Raw genomic sequence first — 17,063 nt, 5'->3', positions numbered from 1 at the left:
GTGCATTTGGTAGACATGAGCCGCTCGAGCAGCGCCGGGAGCATGTGGCCGATTAGTGGCAGCAGCAGCTGGTTTCGGGCACAGCAGGCATTTGGGGTGGAAATACTCACTGTGCTTTTCAGGGACGCAAAGGTGAGGTCTGGGGGGACAGGGTGGGTGTCGCGTGGCTTGGGTGCTTAAATCCTCCAGTGGGTGCAGATGTTGGGTGGCACAGAAGAGAGAACAAGCTCTTCCTTGCCATGTGCTTTTCCCTTCTACCTAACTGTGAGTTACCCCCTCTGGCTTTCCAGTGCTATTTCAGCTCTTCAGATGATATTTGAGTTTTATTTTTAAATACCACCTCGCTTTCTAATTTGTGATCTTCTGTGAAGATGAGGATGAACAAGGCTGGTGAAGGGACTGGTGCGCCCTGTGAGGAGCGGCTGAGGGAGCTGGGGTTGTTTAGCCTGGGGAAGAGGAGGCTCAGGGGAGACCTTATCACTCTCTACAACTATCTGAAAGGAGGTTATAGCCAGGTGGGGGTTCATCTCTTCTCCCAGGCGACCAGCAGTAGGACAAGAGGGCACAGTCTTAAGCTCTGCCAGGGGAGGTTTAGATTGGATATAGGGAAGAAATTCTTTACAGAGAGAGTGATCAGACATTGGAATGGGCTGCCCAGAGAGGTGGTGGATTCACTGTCCCTGAAGGTGTTTAAGAAGAGACTGGATGTGGCACTTAGTGCCATGGTCTAGTTGACAAGGTGGTGTTGGATCAAAGGTTGGACTTGATGATCTCGGAGATCTTTTCCAACCTAGTTGATACTGTGATTCTGTGATCAGGGATGCTGGTACGGGCTGTGGTGGGTGATGGTGCCTTCAGAGGTACCTGTACCAAGCAGGGGCTTCCTTGAGGAGCACACTCTCACCACAGTGTTTCCCTTTCCCTCCCCTGCAGCCTCGCTCCCCGCTAGGATTTATGGAGGTGCTGAGGAGCAGCTGTGATCCCCGCAGCCCCCGGCAGCGCGCCCCGTGAAGCAGCACCCGACCACCCTCACCTCGTCTCGCCCGGCATCCCGACCCTCCGACTCAACCATTCACGGCTCCCGTGCATGGATCGCCCCAGCGAGGCACCGCTGCCGGACGCCGCCGACGCCGCCCCGTAGGCTCCCGGCCCCCCGTGCCGCCCCCAAGTACTCCACATACCCCGATGGGGTAACGTGACGGGGGCCACCCTCCCGCCACCGCCACCCCCCATATGCAGAGGCCTTTCTAGAGCGCCCGGGAGCGCACGGCGCCGGAGGCGGCAGCCGCTCGCCGTCGCACACACACACCGAGGACACCGACACTACAGCAAAGGGATTTCTTTTTTTTTTTTTAATTATTATTATTATTATTATTATCATTAATATTATTTTTTTTTCCTGCCTGGCTTTTCCCCCCTCCCTGGGGAGGGGTCTTGCAGTGTGTCAGGAAGCCGGCGCGCTCCCACGAGCTGGGATTATTTGCACAACGTCTGTATATTGAGTTCTCGATCCTGTTTTATTTTTATTTTTGAAGCGCTAAGGGGTTGCTGGGGGGGAGGGGGTTGGGGTTTTTTTGCCCCTCCAAGCCACACTTTTCTGGGGCTTTTCCCCCGCCGCTGTCAGCAGCACCTCACCCTCCCCCTGTCCCACCATGGCCCGGATGAACCGCCCTGCTCCGGTGGAGGTCTGCTACAAAAACATGAGGTTCCTCATCACCCACAACCCCACCAATGCCACACTCAACACCTTCTTGGAGGTAAGGAGGGGAGGCTGGAACAGGGGACTGGGGTCCAGCTGCACCTTTTGGGGCTAAAAGCTGATGCCGAGATGCAACCAGGATCAATCCTGTGTAAATGAGGCAGTGGCACTTCCCCTTTGGTATCACGGCCCCTGCTGGCATCCTGAGGCAGTGGGTATAATCACTGCCAGTTTTTTGAGGTGGGATGTTTTGGAGGACCCCACACATGATGTTTGGGCACTGTAGAGATGGAGAAAGTTTCCCCATTCCTGTTGCATCCCCTGCCAAGTCCACCGGGACATCATGTCATGGGGCTTTGCAGCAATGCATGTAGATGCACACACACAATCCCCAACATCTCCCAGCACCTCAATAATGGCTTTTCATCCCAAATATCCCAGCGTACTTCCGATGCCCAGAGTGTGTTGGGTGGTGCTGGAGGGTTTGGTGTTGCATGAGCCAGCAGTGGTGCCCTGCCTGGGAGTGCAGCATCTGTGTGAGTGCCACAGGCTCAGAGAGCCACGGGAAGGTGGTTGTGGGTTGGGGACAGCTACCCCATACCCTGCACACTGTGGGGACCACACCAGTGGGAAGGGAGAAAAATTCCCCTTTCCTCCAGCTGCTCTCATTTTTGGCTGAGCTGCCGAGCGTGCGGGGGGTTCAGCACGGTCTGGTGAGCTCACACGGGGAACAAAGGGGGTGGATCATGGACAGGCATGATCTCATGGTGCGAGGTCGGTACACCGGCACGTAATCCGGGGGCAATCCTTGTGCTGGGCAACAAGCCATGCTGGAAACAGCCCAAATCCCACGCCTGAGCCTGCAGTGTGTTGGAGCGATGATGGGATACAGCAGCAAGGCTGGGAAGGAGGCCCTGAGCCATCTGTGAGATGCTGAGTGCAATCAGCAGGGTGTCCTATGACCCCCCCAGCCACCTCCTACCTGCATTTCTGCCATTTCTGCAGCAGGAGTGTGACATCAACAGGCACAAATAATTCCTCCTTCAGGGAACTTGCACCCATGTTGGGGATGTTTCTTTGCTTGGGGTGTGATGTCTCTGCTGGTGTGGCTGTCAGGGCTTAAAAATAAATTACCCCACTGGCACTCGTGACTCCAAGGAGTCATGAAGGTGCTGGCTGAAAATCCTACTGTGGCCACGTGAGTTTGGTGTCCTGGGATTTCATGTTTCCTTGTGCCTTCCAGGCTGGATGAACCATAGGGGGTTTACTCTAGGGTCCAGAGATGGGGTGTGGTATAATTTTAAGGTCCATAGTTGTCTGTGTGGTCATAGCAGGGCTGGGATATGTTGGGGTTAACTGGGGTGCAACTGGCAGGGTTTATTCAGACCTTTCCTTCTCCTTCCCTCCCCAGGACCTGAAGAAATACGGTGCCACCACGGTTGTGCGAGTGTGTGAAGTGACCTATGACAAGACCCCCCTGGAGAAGGATGGCATCACCGTCATGGTGGGTGGGCAGCAGGATGGTGCTTAAATATCTCTCGAGGCTGCCGAACACCCTGAGAGACCAAAGCAGCATCACGCTCGCCCAGGAGCAAAGTTTGAAGCCCAGCTGAGCCGAGATGAGGCTGGTGCTTTAAAAAAAGAAGCGCTGCCCACGCACCCGAAACTGTGACTCATCCGGCTGAGTCGGCAGCTGCCTTCCCTGCCTGTTGCTCGGGCTCTAAAGCATCCAGGGATGAGAGCGCCTGATCCCACGTGGAAGATGCGCGTGGTTCCCATTACCCCCGGCGTTATCTTATCCTGGGGGGTGGTGTGAGGGTTCTCTGCTCTCCCAGCAGCAGGCTGGTGCAGCTGCAGGGATGAAAGGGAGCAGGCAGCAGGCTGGGAAAGGCAGAGCAGGCAGCTGCCTGGGCTGCATCTTGGCTGATAAGTAATTGAAGATGATGTCAGGCGTGATTGCCCTGCCAGGGAGTTCAGCTCCAGCTGGAAAGTGAGGCTCTGCTCATTATTTAGGGAAGGGTTTGGAAGTGCCTCATGTCTCCTGGGGTGGTCTGCTCTGTGTAGGTCCTCTTTATATAGCTCTCTCTGCATAATCTATATCCTAGAGAGAGAGAGTAAGCTATATCCTAGATTCTCAGGGATGTAGGTGGATTATCCTATATCTCTGTAGATACACATTCTGCAGATACAGATGTCTCTAGATATAGATGCACTATCTCTATAGAAGATATCTTATAAAGATAGATGTATCCTACTTAGAGAATTCATATGGTGGAGATCATATCTGCTCACTTACACACCAAATTTTCTGCCTTTTACCCCATCACTAACTGGAGTCCTCCAGTCTGAGTTTCTATATCTAGGATATATGTACCTCTATACATCTCTTACACAGAGATATATCTGTATCTAGGATATGTTTTATACAGGGAGTTAGAGAAACTACATAAGACACTGTATAGAAACTAAATAGCTTATATATCAAAGTTTCTATAACCATATAGAAACCATATAAGGCAAATCATATAGAGAGATATCTATATCCTAGCTATCTATAGCCAGATGTATCTATGTAGCTACAGATATATCTCTATATTTAACTGTATCACATATATCTGTATACATATTTGAGATATGTATATCTTGGCATATACATTTTTTGGTGTATCTATATATAATTTTTTATATATATGTGTCTTGGTATATATATTTGACACACACACACATATATATATATCTATATATATTGGAACACAAGAATTATGAGGACAGTTGAGGGAGCAGAGGGTGTTTAGCCTGGAGAAAAGGAGGCTCAGGGGAGACCTTCTCACTCTCTACAACACCCTGAAAGGACGTTGTTGCTGGGTGGGGTCCTGTCTCTTCTCCCAGGTAACAAGCAATAGGAGAAGAGGAAATGGCCTTCAGTTGCACCAGGGGAGGTTTAAATTGGATATTACGAAAAATTTCTTCACTGAAGGGCTTGTCAACCATTGAAACAGGCTGCCCAGGCAAGTGGTGGAATCACCATCCCTGGAGAGATTTAAGAGACGTAGATGTGGCACTTAGGGACATGGTTTAGAGGTGGACTTGGCAGTGCTGGATTAATGGTTGGAACTGATGATCTCAGAGGGCTTTTCCAACCTTAATGATTCTATGATTCTATATTTAGACTATGCCTATATATCCCATCCTTTTCTTCAGGGAATAGAGCACAAGCCGGCTGAGGCCTGACTTCTGTAGCATGCCTGTGTGCCAGCACCCACAGCCACAGTCACCCCACATGTACAGGGATCCTGTCCCAGGCACACTCACTGAGTGGTTGGATACTTCCTGTGCTTGTAGCTCCTCCATGTGCCACAGGGAATCCCAAGCAGCTTCTAAAGCTGGTGGCAGTCACCAAGTTGTGCTGGAATGATGGAGCAGGTCCAGAGGAGGCCACAAAAATGACCAGAGAGCAGGAGCACCTCTGCTATGGAGACAGGCTGAGAGAGGTGGGAGTGTTCAGCCTGGAGAAGAGAAGGCTCCAGGGAGACCTTAGAGCACCTTCCAGTGCCTAAAGGGGCTGCAAGAGAGCTGGAGAGGGACTTTTGACATGGAGACTGAGTGACAGGACAAGGGAGAACGGCTTTAAACTGACAGAGTGCAGGTTTAGATAGACATAAGGAAGGAAGTTTTTGACATGAGGGTGATGAGGCACTGGCACAGGCTGCCCAGAGAAGTGATGGATGCTCCATTCCTGGAAGCATTCAAGACCAGGTTGAATGGGACTTCGAGCAACCTGGTCTAAGTGGAAGGTGTCCCTGCCCATGGCAGGAGGTTGGACTAGGTGATATTTGGAGGTCCCTTCCAATCCAAGCCATTCCATCACACAACGATTTTGTGGTGTGGTGTGTCCTCCCCAGTCCAAGCTTGGTGACCTGCACTCGTGGCTGAAGTGGTGCTTTGCTGACACTGTGGGGAGGGGGTGGCCTTGCAGGACAGGCACAGGCTGTGCAGGGTGGGCTGGCTCAAGCATTACAATACCCTGAAGCCCAGCATGCTCCTCTCCTAGCAAATCCCAGCAGAAATCACATTACCTGTTCAAACAATGAAATAAAGCAACTTATTTTGCCATCTCACACCAAGGATGACTCCAGCACAGCAACTCAGTGACTTACTCCTGAAAAACTAGGATTAGGGCCCCTGGCCTCCCACCTTTCAGGGCTCACCAAGCCCTCCAAGAGATGCTGCCTTGCCTGTCCCTCTCCCACTGCTGCATAGCCAGTGGCCGTGCTCCTTCTGCCAGATCTTATTTTGGGGGGAAAAAATCCCCGTTTTGGGACACTTGGTTCTATCCACTTCCTCACCAAGCTCCAATTTTGAGCCCCTGCAGCTTGAGGATGAAGCTGGGAAGAAGATGGACTTTTTTTTTTTTGTCCCTTAAAAGCCTTTCCTGAAGGATGATGTTTAAATGGTCTCATTTGGAGGGGTCTGTTTCCCTTTGACTCTTTCTAGGGCTGTGTTAGGGGGTTCCCAGACCATTCTTTCGGGACTTGGGTGTTCCCCTTCCCAGGAAGGAAATTCAGGAAGCTGAATTTCAGCACTACATCAGGCTCTGAGATTTCAGCCATCTCCAAGCTGCCTTTGCTCAAATTCCCTACAATGTGTCTTTCCGCTCCCAAGTACTGGAATTAGATGTGAACTGGTGGGGGAGAGGGTGAGAGGCACACGGACCCAAAGCTCAGTGAGGTCACCTGAATAGGGAGGGTGCAGGGTGTGGCCATCCTGGTCTGTAGAGGCAGGGAGGTCATGGGGACCATGTTGGAAGATCCTGTGGCTGCTCCCAAAAACTGAGCATGTCCATAGGAGATGGGAAGACCCCAGACCTGGACTTGTATGGCTTCAAACCCTGAGCTAATGCAGCCAGGGAGTTCCTGTGTGCCGGGTGGTGCCACAGAGCCCCACAGAGCTGCGCTGTGAGCCCAGTTCCTGACACACTCATCCAAGGGCCCAAACACCATCACCCTGAGTGAAAAACAACCCCGGAGAGTCTTGACAGTGTTTCTCTCTTCCCCTGACCTTGCAGGATTGGCCCTTCGATGATGGAGCACCTCCTCCCAGCAAGATAGTGGAAGACTGGCTCAACTTGCTGAAGACCAAGTTCTGCGAGGACCCCGGGTGCTGCGTGGCCGTGCACTGTGTGGCCGGGCTGGGGCGGTGAGTCCGAGCCGAACATCCCTCCTGCCACCCCACCCATGTAGAGAGAAGAGGGAGAACCATGCCTGCCCTCCTTCCCTTCCCCAGTCCCCCTTTGAGCAGAGTTTTGTGAAACCTTATTGAAACCATGCCTGTGCTGCTCCTTCCCTTCCCCAGTCCCCTTCTGAGCAGGGTTTTGTGAAACCTGAGTGGGAACAGGTGTTGGAATACAGGGCGGGATCTGAGCTGCCTGAGCTTCTCCTTGGACTTCAAATGATGGGATGTCAGCGTGGCTGAGGAGTGACCACCACTTCCTTTGCCTTTCAGTGCTCCTGTCCTTGTTGCACTGGCCTTGATTGAGAGCGGGATGAAGTATGAAGATGCCATCCAGTTCATCCGACAGTAAGTCGGGTGATGTTTTATTGCTGGGGGAGAAAACAGCCCCTCTGTGAGGGAACAGAGAGATCTGATGTGTCCCAGGGGTTTTTTTGGGGTTTTTGTTTTTCTCTCCTTTCAGGGGAAGAAAAGGGAGGTGTTTGCATTCAGCACTCTCTGCCTTTGGATCAGGGCTGCAGGAGGCTCTGGCAGCAGCTGGGAGCCTCCCTGGGGGCTTTTGGCAGTCACCACTTCTGCCCCACGTGTTTCCTCCCCAGCTCTCCATGGGAGTCTCTCCATTGTCCTGAGACTTCCAGGGCGGATGAGAGAGAAAAGCTGCTGGGGGCAGTGCCTGTTCTCCATCCTTGAAGGATGCACGTGTCCTCATCCTCCAAAATCCCTTCCTGCTCCAGGCAGGGGAAGTTCAGCACCCTGACAGGGGTGGTTTGGGATGGGGAGGTCTCCTGCCACCCCACTGACCATGCTGGCCCTTCTCTGTCCCTGCAGGAAGCGCAGAGGAGCCATCAACAGCAAGCAGCTGACGTACTTGGAAAAATACCGACCAAAGCAGAGACTCCGATTTAAGGACCCTCACAACCACAAGAACAAATGCTGCATCATGTAACCTCAATGACCTCTTGCCAAAACCCGTGCACACAGACACCCGGGCACTCGCACACATCCCACCCCGTCACCCCCTCGCCCAGCCCTGCGCTCCCCCTGCCACCGCCAGGGCTGGGGTGGGGGACACGGAACATCATCAGTGTGTTCCAGCACCCACAGCACAGCCCCAGAAAAGGCTGTTCTCTCCAGCTGCAGCCCCGAGGAAGGAAGGCACCACTGCCCATTGACTCTTGGCATTAGCAGGCAATGAGCTCATGCAACAGTTCTTCATCACCTTCCTCCTCCTCCCTCTCCCCTCCCCGTTGCACTGAGAGGGGCGGGCGAAGGGTGCTTGGTTTGGGGTGATGCAGGCAGGGCTGTGCCAGCTTAGAAGGGATTGGGGAGCAGGAGCGCCAGAGCACCCCTGGAAAAGCTCTTTCCCACCTCTTTCCTATAAATAAGGGCTGCAGCAGCGGGGATAGAGGTGGGGATGGTGCGGTGGCCTCCGGGGAAGGTGTTGATGGCAGGGAGAGGTGACAGACGCTCTTAGCTCAGTGCTGGCCTTGTGATCATGGGAAGGGCTGAAATAAGACCCCCAGCACTGTTCCCTTTCTCCTGGCTCCTCTGCCACTTCACCATCCCCCTGTTGCCTCAATGCCAGCTGGGATGCTGCAGATGGGGCTCACTGGGGGTTTGCTGCAGTGAAGGCAGAGCCACTGGGGACCCTGGGGACGTGTCAGGGCTTTGAAGCACCAGCTTTACCAGGATCAGTGTAGGGTCAGCACTGAATCCCCCAAAGTGTTGGATGCTCTTTACTTATAGCTTCCAAATTCAATGCACAGGGTGGTGGGTTCTCTGCTATCATGTCCCCATCCCTGAGTCACGGCACAAATGCCAGTTCTGGGAGCAATGCCGTGGGGACACAATGTGCATCTCAGGGCACATTCATGTCCTCCACCACTGCGTTTGCTGGCCAAGGGGCTGGGCTGCATCCTTCCTAGGGGATTTTGGGTGTGCCTGGCAAGAGCACATCACCAAATTTTGCACCTGCCTTTTCCATATCTGTAACGAGGCGCCTGACACCCCGAAACCCCCTGGCGTGTGCTGTGGTGGGGTGGACTCAGAGCTGCCCCTTAGCTGGGACATTGAACATCTCTCAACTTTCTGCCTTTGAACGCTTGCAGCAGCTGGAGCAGTGGGCACACGGGGTGTGGGGTTTTTTTTTTGTTTTAACAAGGATGAAAAGAAATTTGCTAATTAAAGGAAAAAAAGAACTCTAAAAAATACCCTGTTTGTCTTCCGCACATCCTCTGGCCCTTCTTTCTCCCATTGCTGCCCAGTGGAGCCCAGGAGGTGACCCATGGTTCCCCAGACTGATCCCCAGCACCAGGTCCCAGCTGGCTGCCATCCACTGTCACCAGGGCACACGTGTGCCCCAATGGAAACTCCAGGTATCCTTTGGACTTGCTGCTGCTCACCCTCAGCTGCAAAGGATCCCAGTTGTTGGGGCAAGGAGGGCTGGTCATCCACCTTGTGTGGTTTTAGGCTGCCCAGCTTGTAATGCCTTCAGTGCCCTGTGTTGGGTGTCTCCAAAGGTTTGTGTGCCTTCCGAAATGTAGATATGCAGAGACATTTCCTTCAGAGGGTTCATCCCTGGGATAGGTGGTGAGGAAGGCTGGGGAGACACCTTCAGTACCTGCAGAAGGACAGGGGATGGCTTTGTACCATGATGAGGGTGGGCAGAGAAGGTGTTTTAGCAGTTTCCAGCACCGCTTCTCCTGTCCTGATGGGAGCCAGCCCCCCTGCACATCAGGGATGGCCATCCCATGGGATAGGCTGTGGTGCCAAGTGAGGTGGGGACCCTCCACACGTGGCTCTGGAGTTGTCATGTCACACACCTTGGGCCTGTCCAAGCCTCCACATTGTGGGACAGCCCTTAGTCCCTTGAGTTTTCTCCTGCCTAGTCCCAGGCTGTTGGTTCCCATGAGTCGTGGAGAAGGCAGCAATGGTTGAAGGGTGTGTGTTTGTTGGGAAAAGTGAGAAATTGGGCTGATGAAAAGGCCTGACCCTGTATTAGAGCACCCTGCTGGGTGGGTCACCATTCCCTTCCTGCCTGAGTCTGTCCTGCTGCTGAAATAGGTGCTGCTTCATCCCCAGGGACATACATAGGAGGTAGCTTGGCATTACAACAGGGACAGCCCCTATCTCTCCTAGCCAGGAAACCTCGCAATCCCATGACCTTCCTTGTGGGAACCATTGCTTTCTAGGCTTGGAGATGCAGTTTTCCTCACCCATGCCTGTGGGAGCATCACATGGAACATTGCCCAGGCCAAGTGGTCCAGGGATTCAGCCACGATGCCTTTGAGTGAAGTCAGGCTGGGGACAGAAGGGCTTGAATTCAAGCTCCTTTGGCCACTCCTGAGCAAGAGTTCACTCAGACCTCAGCTTGGTTGCTGGTTTGGGGCAAACACAAGGAGGGCAGGCTTTGCTTTATGTAGCATCAACCCCATCACCTTAAAAATAGGGAGCTTCAAGCAGTCCTTGACCTAGTACAATCCATGTGGCCAAACCCTGAGCGCCTCTGCCTGGCAGAGTGGCATCTTGATACTCCTCAGTCTATGAGTCACAGCAAAAAAAACCCCAAATCATGCTGCTTTAGTTGTCCTCACTTTTTTCTTTTTTTTTTTTTATGGGTATCTTCCCCCTCCCATCCTGCAATGCGCTGTCACCTCCCTGTGTGCTTCTCCATGAACAGGACACCTTGGCAGCCCAGGAGCTGCTGTCCTTGCCTGGAGGGCTGAATCCAAGGTTTCTCTGGGTTGGACTGCGAAATATGGGGGATTTTTTTTATATGGACTTGGGCTCCTTCCTCTGAGGTACCAGCTCCTCGATGTTTCGGCCTAGAGTGAGTTACGAAAGGGAAAATTAGATGGTCTTCCAAGGGGGATTTGGGTTAGAAATCTCAAAGAAGAACCTAAGACAAAAGTCTTGAGACAGTTGGGCAAGAGGGAAGGTTGAAGCTCAGTAGACACAGCAACAGAGTGTGGCTAAGCAGCCAAGGGCTCATGGCTTGGTCTTAGGGTCTCTCCTTGTATGTTAATCCTTGTTTCACCTTAGATGCCAAGGTGTTGAAAGGAGAGCCTTAAAAATCTGATGCGTTTGCCAACTCTGTTATTGCTGCTTGTTTCCATTGTGTCCTGGCAGATGTCACAGGGAAGAGACAGCCCATGGCTTTGGCTACAAATCAACCACCTCATCCTACCCTTCTCTGCAGAAGCAAAGGCTCATACTGGGTTTTATACCTCCTTACACCTATCCACCCCCTCACCCCCTCTGTGGAAAGCACCTGTCCTTCCATAATTTACCGGGACAGGGCTCCAGACTGGTAGCTAGAGCTACGGAGACCCAAGGGATGGCAAAGCAGAGATGCCCCAACCATCAAAACAAGAGATTTAGGGCTTTACCCAGCAATCAGTCATGAACCTTGTGTGGGGAAATAAATCTGAGCAGGGATTCCTAGTTGTGTCCTCTCACACATGTGCTCTTACGTGTCCCTTCTGTTCTTCATTTTCCAGTAGCAATGGAGCACGTGGAGGAGTTGGTGGTGGTAAGAAAGGCAATGTGACCGTCACAAATGTCCAGCTCTGTATTTAAGAAAGTTCTGTTGACACATATTTGAAGACTTTGCATTTGTAAATTCATGGTATGAGTCTTGCAGTCAGGCTGACACTGTGGTGCTTGGGCTGGAAGCTTCGGAGGAGGAAGTTTATGAGGAACAGATTTCCTGAGAAAGCAGTGTCTTGCTCTATCCACAATAGAACTAGTCCTTTTCTTTTTTTTTTTTTTTCATTGGATTTGTTTGGTTTTTATTAGTCCCAGTGGGAAAGCACACAGGGAGATTCGTGACTTCCATGCAGTTTCCAAGGTCTTACATCTAAGTTGCTTCCAGCGTGCTGGGTAGGTGCAGTTTGACGGGTGGGTTTGGATGGGATACTGTCTGGTGGGAGAAAAATGTGGCTGGTTTCTTAGCAGTGGGGGGATCCTGGGCTGGCTGTGGTCCTGCTCACAGGCTCTAGCAGACATTCCCGGGAAGGGGGGCGTTCCACCGAGCTCGGCTTCCCTTCAGACGATGATCTCCCAATGAACTCTCCCCTTCCCTGCTGTTCCTTTCTGTGCAACAAAGAGCTGCATATTTTCCTTTTTAACCCCCTGGGCAATCATAGTAGTATGTAGATTAAGCCCAGATTACTTTTTTTTTTGTTGGTTTTGTTGGTTTTTTTTGGTCTGAGCCATAGCTAAATTATTATACCCAATGCTTTTTGTATCAGACGGCATCACTTTGAATATGCAGATGAGGTATAGGATCTTGACACTTTATAACCTTTTTAAAAAGAAACCTGTCTGTTTACTTAATGTCTTGTGTAAAAAGGAAAAAAAACAATGTATGCCTTCAGTAATCACTTTTTTGTTGTTGTTGTTTTTTGAGTTTTATGAAATTACAGTGGTTACACTCCAGCAGCGAAATAAAAAGCGTTCACTGTTTTGTACATCCCTGTGTGCCTGGTGCTGCTGATGGGAGTTGTCAGGATGTTGGAGGCAAAGGCAGAGCAAGACTCTGGCCAAGGGTGAAAGTGCATGGGGGGATTGTTCAGGCTGGAGAAAAGAAGGCTCCAGGAAGACCTTAGAACACCTTCCAGTAACTGAAGAGGCTACAAGAGAGCTGGAGAAAGACTTTTGCAAGGGCCTGAAGTGACAGGACAAGGGAGAATGGCTTCAAACTGACAGAGGGTAGGTTTAGATTAGATATTAGGAAGAAAAATCCTGTGAGGGTGGTGAGGCCCTGGCACAGGTTCCCCAGAGCAGCTGTGGATGCCCCATCCCTGGAAGTGTTCAAGGCCAGTTGTAATGCCAAGTGTTCAAGACAGGACTTGGGGCAACCCGGTCTAGTGGAAGATGTCCCTACCCATGGCAGAGGGGTTGGAACAAGATGATCTTGAAGGTTGCTTCCAACCCAAACCATTCTGTGATTCTATATCCAGTAGAGCATGGCCAACCTTGTTTGGACCTGAGAGTACACCCAGAGGAGACATTACTCACACTCTACCCCATCTGGTCAGTGCTTCAGCACTGGCACAGACCACCTGTCAGACACGAAAACAGGCTTTGCTCATAAAATCAATTGGGTTTTTAACTCTGCCTCCCATGACTAAGGAAGGCGAAGACCAGAGTCTCCATGGCGGCTGAGGAGACAGATCTTACATGAACAGGCTGGTAAGCAAGGAAAGCTGACACAAATTGCATGATTTCCCAAGTCATTACACAGAGTCGGGTGGGAGAAGGGGGAGGAAACTCCCCATGTGCTGCTGAAGGCTCAGGAAGGCTTTTAAGCCGGATGCTAGCTTGGAAGAGGGTAGACTTGAAGCAGGGTGGTGTGGCCAGAGCTGTCCTTGGATTCCCCCAGCAATTCCCAAGTGCTCGGCAAGGCAGATCTTTATCTCCTCACAGGCTTTGAACCACACAGCTGCAAGGGGCACTGCCTCTGCCATTGTGCAAGAAGCAACTGGGCCTCCAATCAGCTTAATTGCTGCCTCACCTCTCCACCAGGAGGGCCGGGGGGACTGCTGAATACTGCGTGTGCTCTGGAAAAACACCCACCCGCGCTCCTGCCTGTACACGCTGTCTCCTACCTCCTGCATTCCTCCTTGCTCTCCGTCGCCGAACAACGTGCACCCCTGTGCAGGCCAAATCCCAGCTCTCCATGTTAGGCTGCTGCCACTCCATGCTCAGATTCCTGCCTTCCCTAAGAAAGTCCATAAAGTTAGGGGTTTACGGAAAGGTCTAAGTTGTTTACTCACGGGTGCTGGGACCTGCCCAGAGAAGCTGTGGATGCCCTACCCCTGGAAGTGTTCAAGGCCAGGCTGGACGGGGTTTTGAGCAACCTGGTCTGGTGGAAGGTGTCCCTGCCAATGGCAGGGGATTGGAACAAGATGATCTTTAAGGTCCCTTCCATCCCAAACCATTCTATGATTCTATTCTATGATTCTGTGATCTCTTCCCAACTGGTGCCATGGTGCCTTAACCCATTCTCAGTAGACAATGTTGGTACCTGCAAACCCCATCACAGCCCCATATTGCCTTCAGTCCTGCCAACACTAACATCAGTGAGATCCCTCCAGCTCTAGGTGGGTGTCCCCAGTGTGGTCTCATTCCTGACTCATTTTCCAGTCATCAGAGATCAAGAGACAACACTCCTGAGAATTGATTCAGGAGGGATTGATCTCATCCTGGCATGGACACTTCTTCCAGAGCTCCACCACCACAGAGGGACCCCAGACCTCTTAGCTCACACTGGACACATCCAAAGCCTTGGGAGATGACCCATGGCTCACAGCCCACTCTGTCCATGTTACCAACCCATCTCAGCATTCCAGCTCTCCACAGAGAGATGGAAGCAGAGGTTGCAGGGTCTCCGTAAAGTCTCAACCAGCCATAGTCTAGGCTCATGAGACTAGATAAAAAAATGCTTTCTGAGAGCCACCTTGCTCCTTGTTTGCTACATGCTGAACCATGGTGAAACCTTTTCCTGCTTGTTTTGGACTGCTGCTGGCTGTCATAGCCAACTCTGGCTCTCCTTGGGCACAGCGCAGCTCTCATCGCTGCTCCTGTCAACCTGCTTGGGATCAGCCCTCTGGCAACACCTCCACCTGAGGACATCCTGCTGCCTGAAGGGTCTTCCAGTTTCCCTCTGTTCCCAGGGAATCTTGCACCATCACCTGTGCGGGGGTGAAGGTCTCACCTCCCCCCAGGATCTGGGGGACCCTGTGGGTCTGGGCACAAGGCACAGGGAGGTTCTGCCCTGCTTCTTGATGAGGTATCTGGAAACTCCCATGCACTTGGGCTGGGAGGAAAATTAAAATGTTTGCAACTAATATAGCTGAAAAGTCAAGCGGGGCATTAGGCACTGCTCGGCAAAGGCACAGGAACGCCGATCGCCGGGGGTGGGTTTTGCCCTGGGAGCTTTCCCTGGGAACAGAACAAGGAGGGGAAGGACTCTGCCCTGATTCACGGGACCATCTCCACGGTTCAGAAAGGGCGTCCTGCAGATTCCCTGCTCCGTGCCATGACCACAGCAAGGAGCAGTGCTGCCCTGCCTGAGCCGCTGGCCGGGCAGCACCTCCAGGCAGAATCTGTTTAGGCCGGGGAGAGCAAACATTTGAGTGGCAGGAAGGGAAGAGGCTTGCAGGGAGCCTGGAAAGGGCTGAGTCACTCGCTGTCGGCGTCAGCAACTGAGGAGAAATCGTGACTGCCAAACAGCCACCTGGAGCTTCGTCAGCTCATCCTTAAAAAAAAAAAAGGAAAAGACTCAACTGACAGCTTCTCCCGCATCCCACTGGAGAGCTGCATGTGCCGCACGCAGCCGGGGAGTTCCCCGCAAAAGCAGTGGCTGTGGAAAATGCCCTTCCCTGGCTGCAGGTGCCGGTTTCTGTTGCAACATCTGCCTTGGGGCTCGCAGAGCAGAGGAGGCTGCGCCGCTCTCCCACAGCAGCCGGGCAGCCTCCAGGGACGTGTCACGGCCAAGCCGGGGCTCGGTCCAAGGACCGGGGGCGGGAGATGATTAGAGACCTGACGGCTCGGCGCTGGGAGAAGCACGACGCAAGAGCTGCCCCCGCCTCGCAGAGATAACTGCGGCTGACTTCAGCCAGGCACTGACTCACCTAAGCCGGGGCATCTCGTCTGGATATCAGGTGGAGACAGGGAGAAGCAGTGCATTTAAATGAGCTTTGATCTTTAAAGCAAACAACGCCAGCTTGTTTTGCAGCGCTCAGGCAGCCGTGGGTGACAGGGAAGGACGGCCAGGCTGGTTTTGGGGGGCCCCGTTCAAGGCTCAAGTTTTTAGTGGATGGATGCTCAGCACTCAGAACAAGGGCTGTGATAAAGGGCTGTCGTGAAAACTCACCTGATGCTGCCAAATCCCAGGGCTGAACATTTAGGGGCTCTATCTGGGTTGCAAATCTGCCAGGTTGAGGGAGACAGCACAGCTGGGTAATGCAGAGAGACACGTCTGTAACTCCCCCAGCTGTAGCCAAATGACACATCTGGGAAGCAAAGTCTAGTCCTTCTCGTTGCAGCTCCCCAGTTTGTTCTATCTCCAGTCTCCACCCTGGGAATATTTCAGGATAAAGCTGTAAGCAACTGGGCTGACCCCCATAGCTGCCCTGCTTTGAACAGGAGATCTCCTGAGGTCCCTTCCAGCCTGAATTATCCTGTAATACTATGACGATCCCAGAGAAGAAAAGGGCACCTTATAGCTCATAGGGTGCAAAACTGGGTCACTGAAAGAGACTCCAGAGAGATACTTCTCTTGGGGCATGTACCTTCTCCAGGCACTGCACGTGTCTCCTCCAGCTCTTTCTGTCACAGTTATGGTGTCCATGGCTGCCAAGAGGGAATTATGTCCAGACTGCCTGCTCCCCACACAGACAATTCAGCATCCTCTCCCAAGTGTGGACACCCAGTTTCATAGAATCACGGGGAAGAGTGGTCAAGCAATGAAACAGGCTGCCCAGGAAAATGGTGGAGTCACCATCAGTGGAGGTATTTAAAAGACAGGTAGATGTGGCATTTGGAGACATGGTTTAGTGGTGAATATGCTGATGCTGGATGGTTGGACTCAGTGATCTTAGAGATCCTTTTCAACCTTAATGATTCTATGATTCTATGATTTTATTTAATGTCTTCGTACTAAGAGGGACTGACTGGTCCTTGTGGGTGTCTATCTTTTCCCACATCGTTTTTCTCCCCTCCCAGCTTCCTTGGGAGCAATTCCACCTTTATTTCCAGCTCACTGGTGAAGAAGGCTGCACGGCTTTGGGCCAAGGATTTTCCACTGTAGAAACAGATCCAGGCCCCAGCGATTCCCCACTGATCACCACTCTCTGAGATCTGTCAGACAGCCAACTCTTAGCTCATTTAACACACGCTCTACTGATGTGTGATGCTTTTTTCCCCTCACTGGAATGCCACGCTGTACAAATCTAATATTTACAAGGATGTTGCATATGCAGTTATGTTTATGGACCAACTTTGGGATCAAAAGGAATGAAGTCAAGTTGGTACAACAAGATCCCTTTCCATAAAAACACATGGACTGGCATTTTTTACATTTCTGTTCTTCATGCTTTCTGTTCTTATGCTTATGATCCTGAATCAG

At 52.0% G+C, this 17,063-nt stretch overlaps 1 protein-coding gene across 1 annotated transcript; it reads left to right on the top strand.

Annotated features, from left to right (window-relative positions):
• The first annotated feature begins 939 nt into the window (after positions 1 to 939).
• On the top strand, positions 940 to 12,401 carry PTP4A3 (protein tyrosine phosphatase type IVA, member 3). Its single transcript, XM_027684431.1, has 5 exons — positions 940 to 1,757; positions 3,111 to 3,203; positions 6,765 to 6,895; positions 7,202 to 7,276; positions 7,757 to 12,401. The coding sequence occupies exons 1-5, from the start codon at positions 1,653 to 1,655 to the stop codon at positions 7,872 to 7,874; spliced, it is 522 nt and encodes a 173-aa protein (XP_027540232.1). The 5' UTR covers positions 940 to 1,652; the 3' UTR covers positions 7,875 to 12,401.
• The last annotated feature ends 4,662 nt before the right edge of the window (positions 12,402 to 17,063 follow it).

Source organism: Neopelma chrysocephalum, unplaced genomic scaffold, assembly GCF_003984885.1.
Source record: "Neopelma chrysocephalum unplaced genomic scaffold, ASM398488v2 Primary Assembly neopelma1_66, whole genome shotgun sequence".
Lineage (NCBI taxonomy): Eukaryota > Metazoa > Chordata > Aves > Passeriformes > Pipridae > Neopelma > Neopelma chrysocephalum.
This window is presented reverse-complemented; position numbering and strand designations above follow the sequence as displayed.

Coding starts and splice junctions, on each gene's coding strand:
- PTP4A3 (XM_027684431.1), top strand. CDS start 1,653: ATGGCCCGGATGAACCGCCCTGCTCCGGTGGAGGTCTGCTACAAAAAC. Junction 1,758..3,110: donor CACTCAACACCTTCTTGGAG/GTAAGGAGGGGA, acceptor TTCCCTCCCCAG/GACCTGAAGAAATACGGTGC. Junction 3,204..6,764: donor AGGATGGCATCACCGTCATG/GTGGGTGGGCAG, acceptor CTGACCTTGCAG/GATTGGCCCTTCGATGATGG.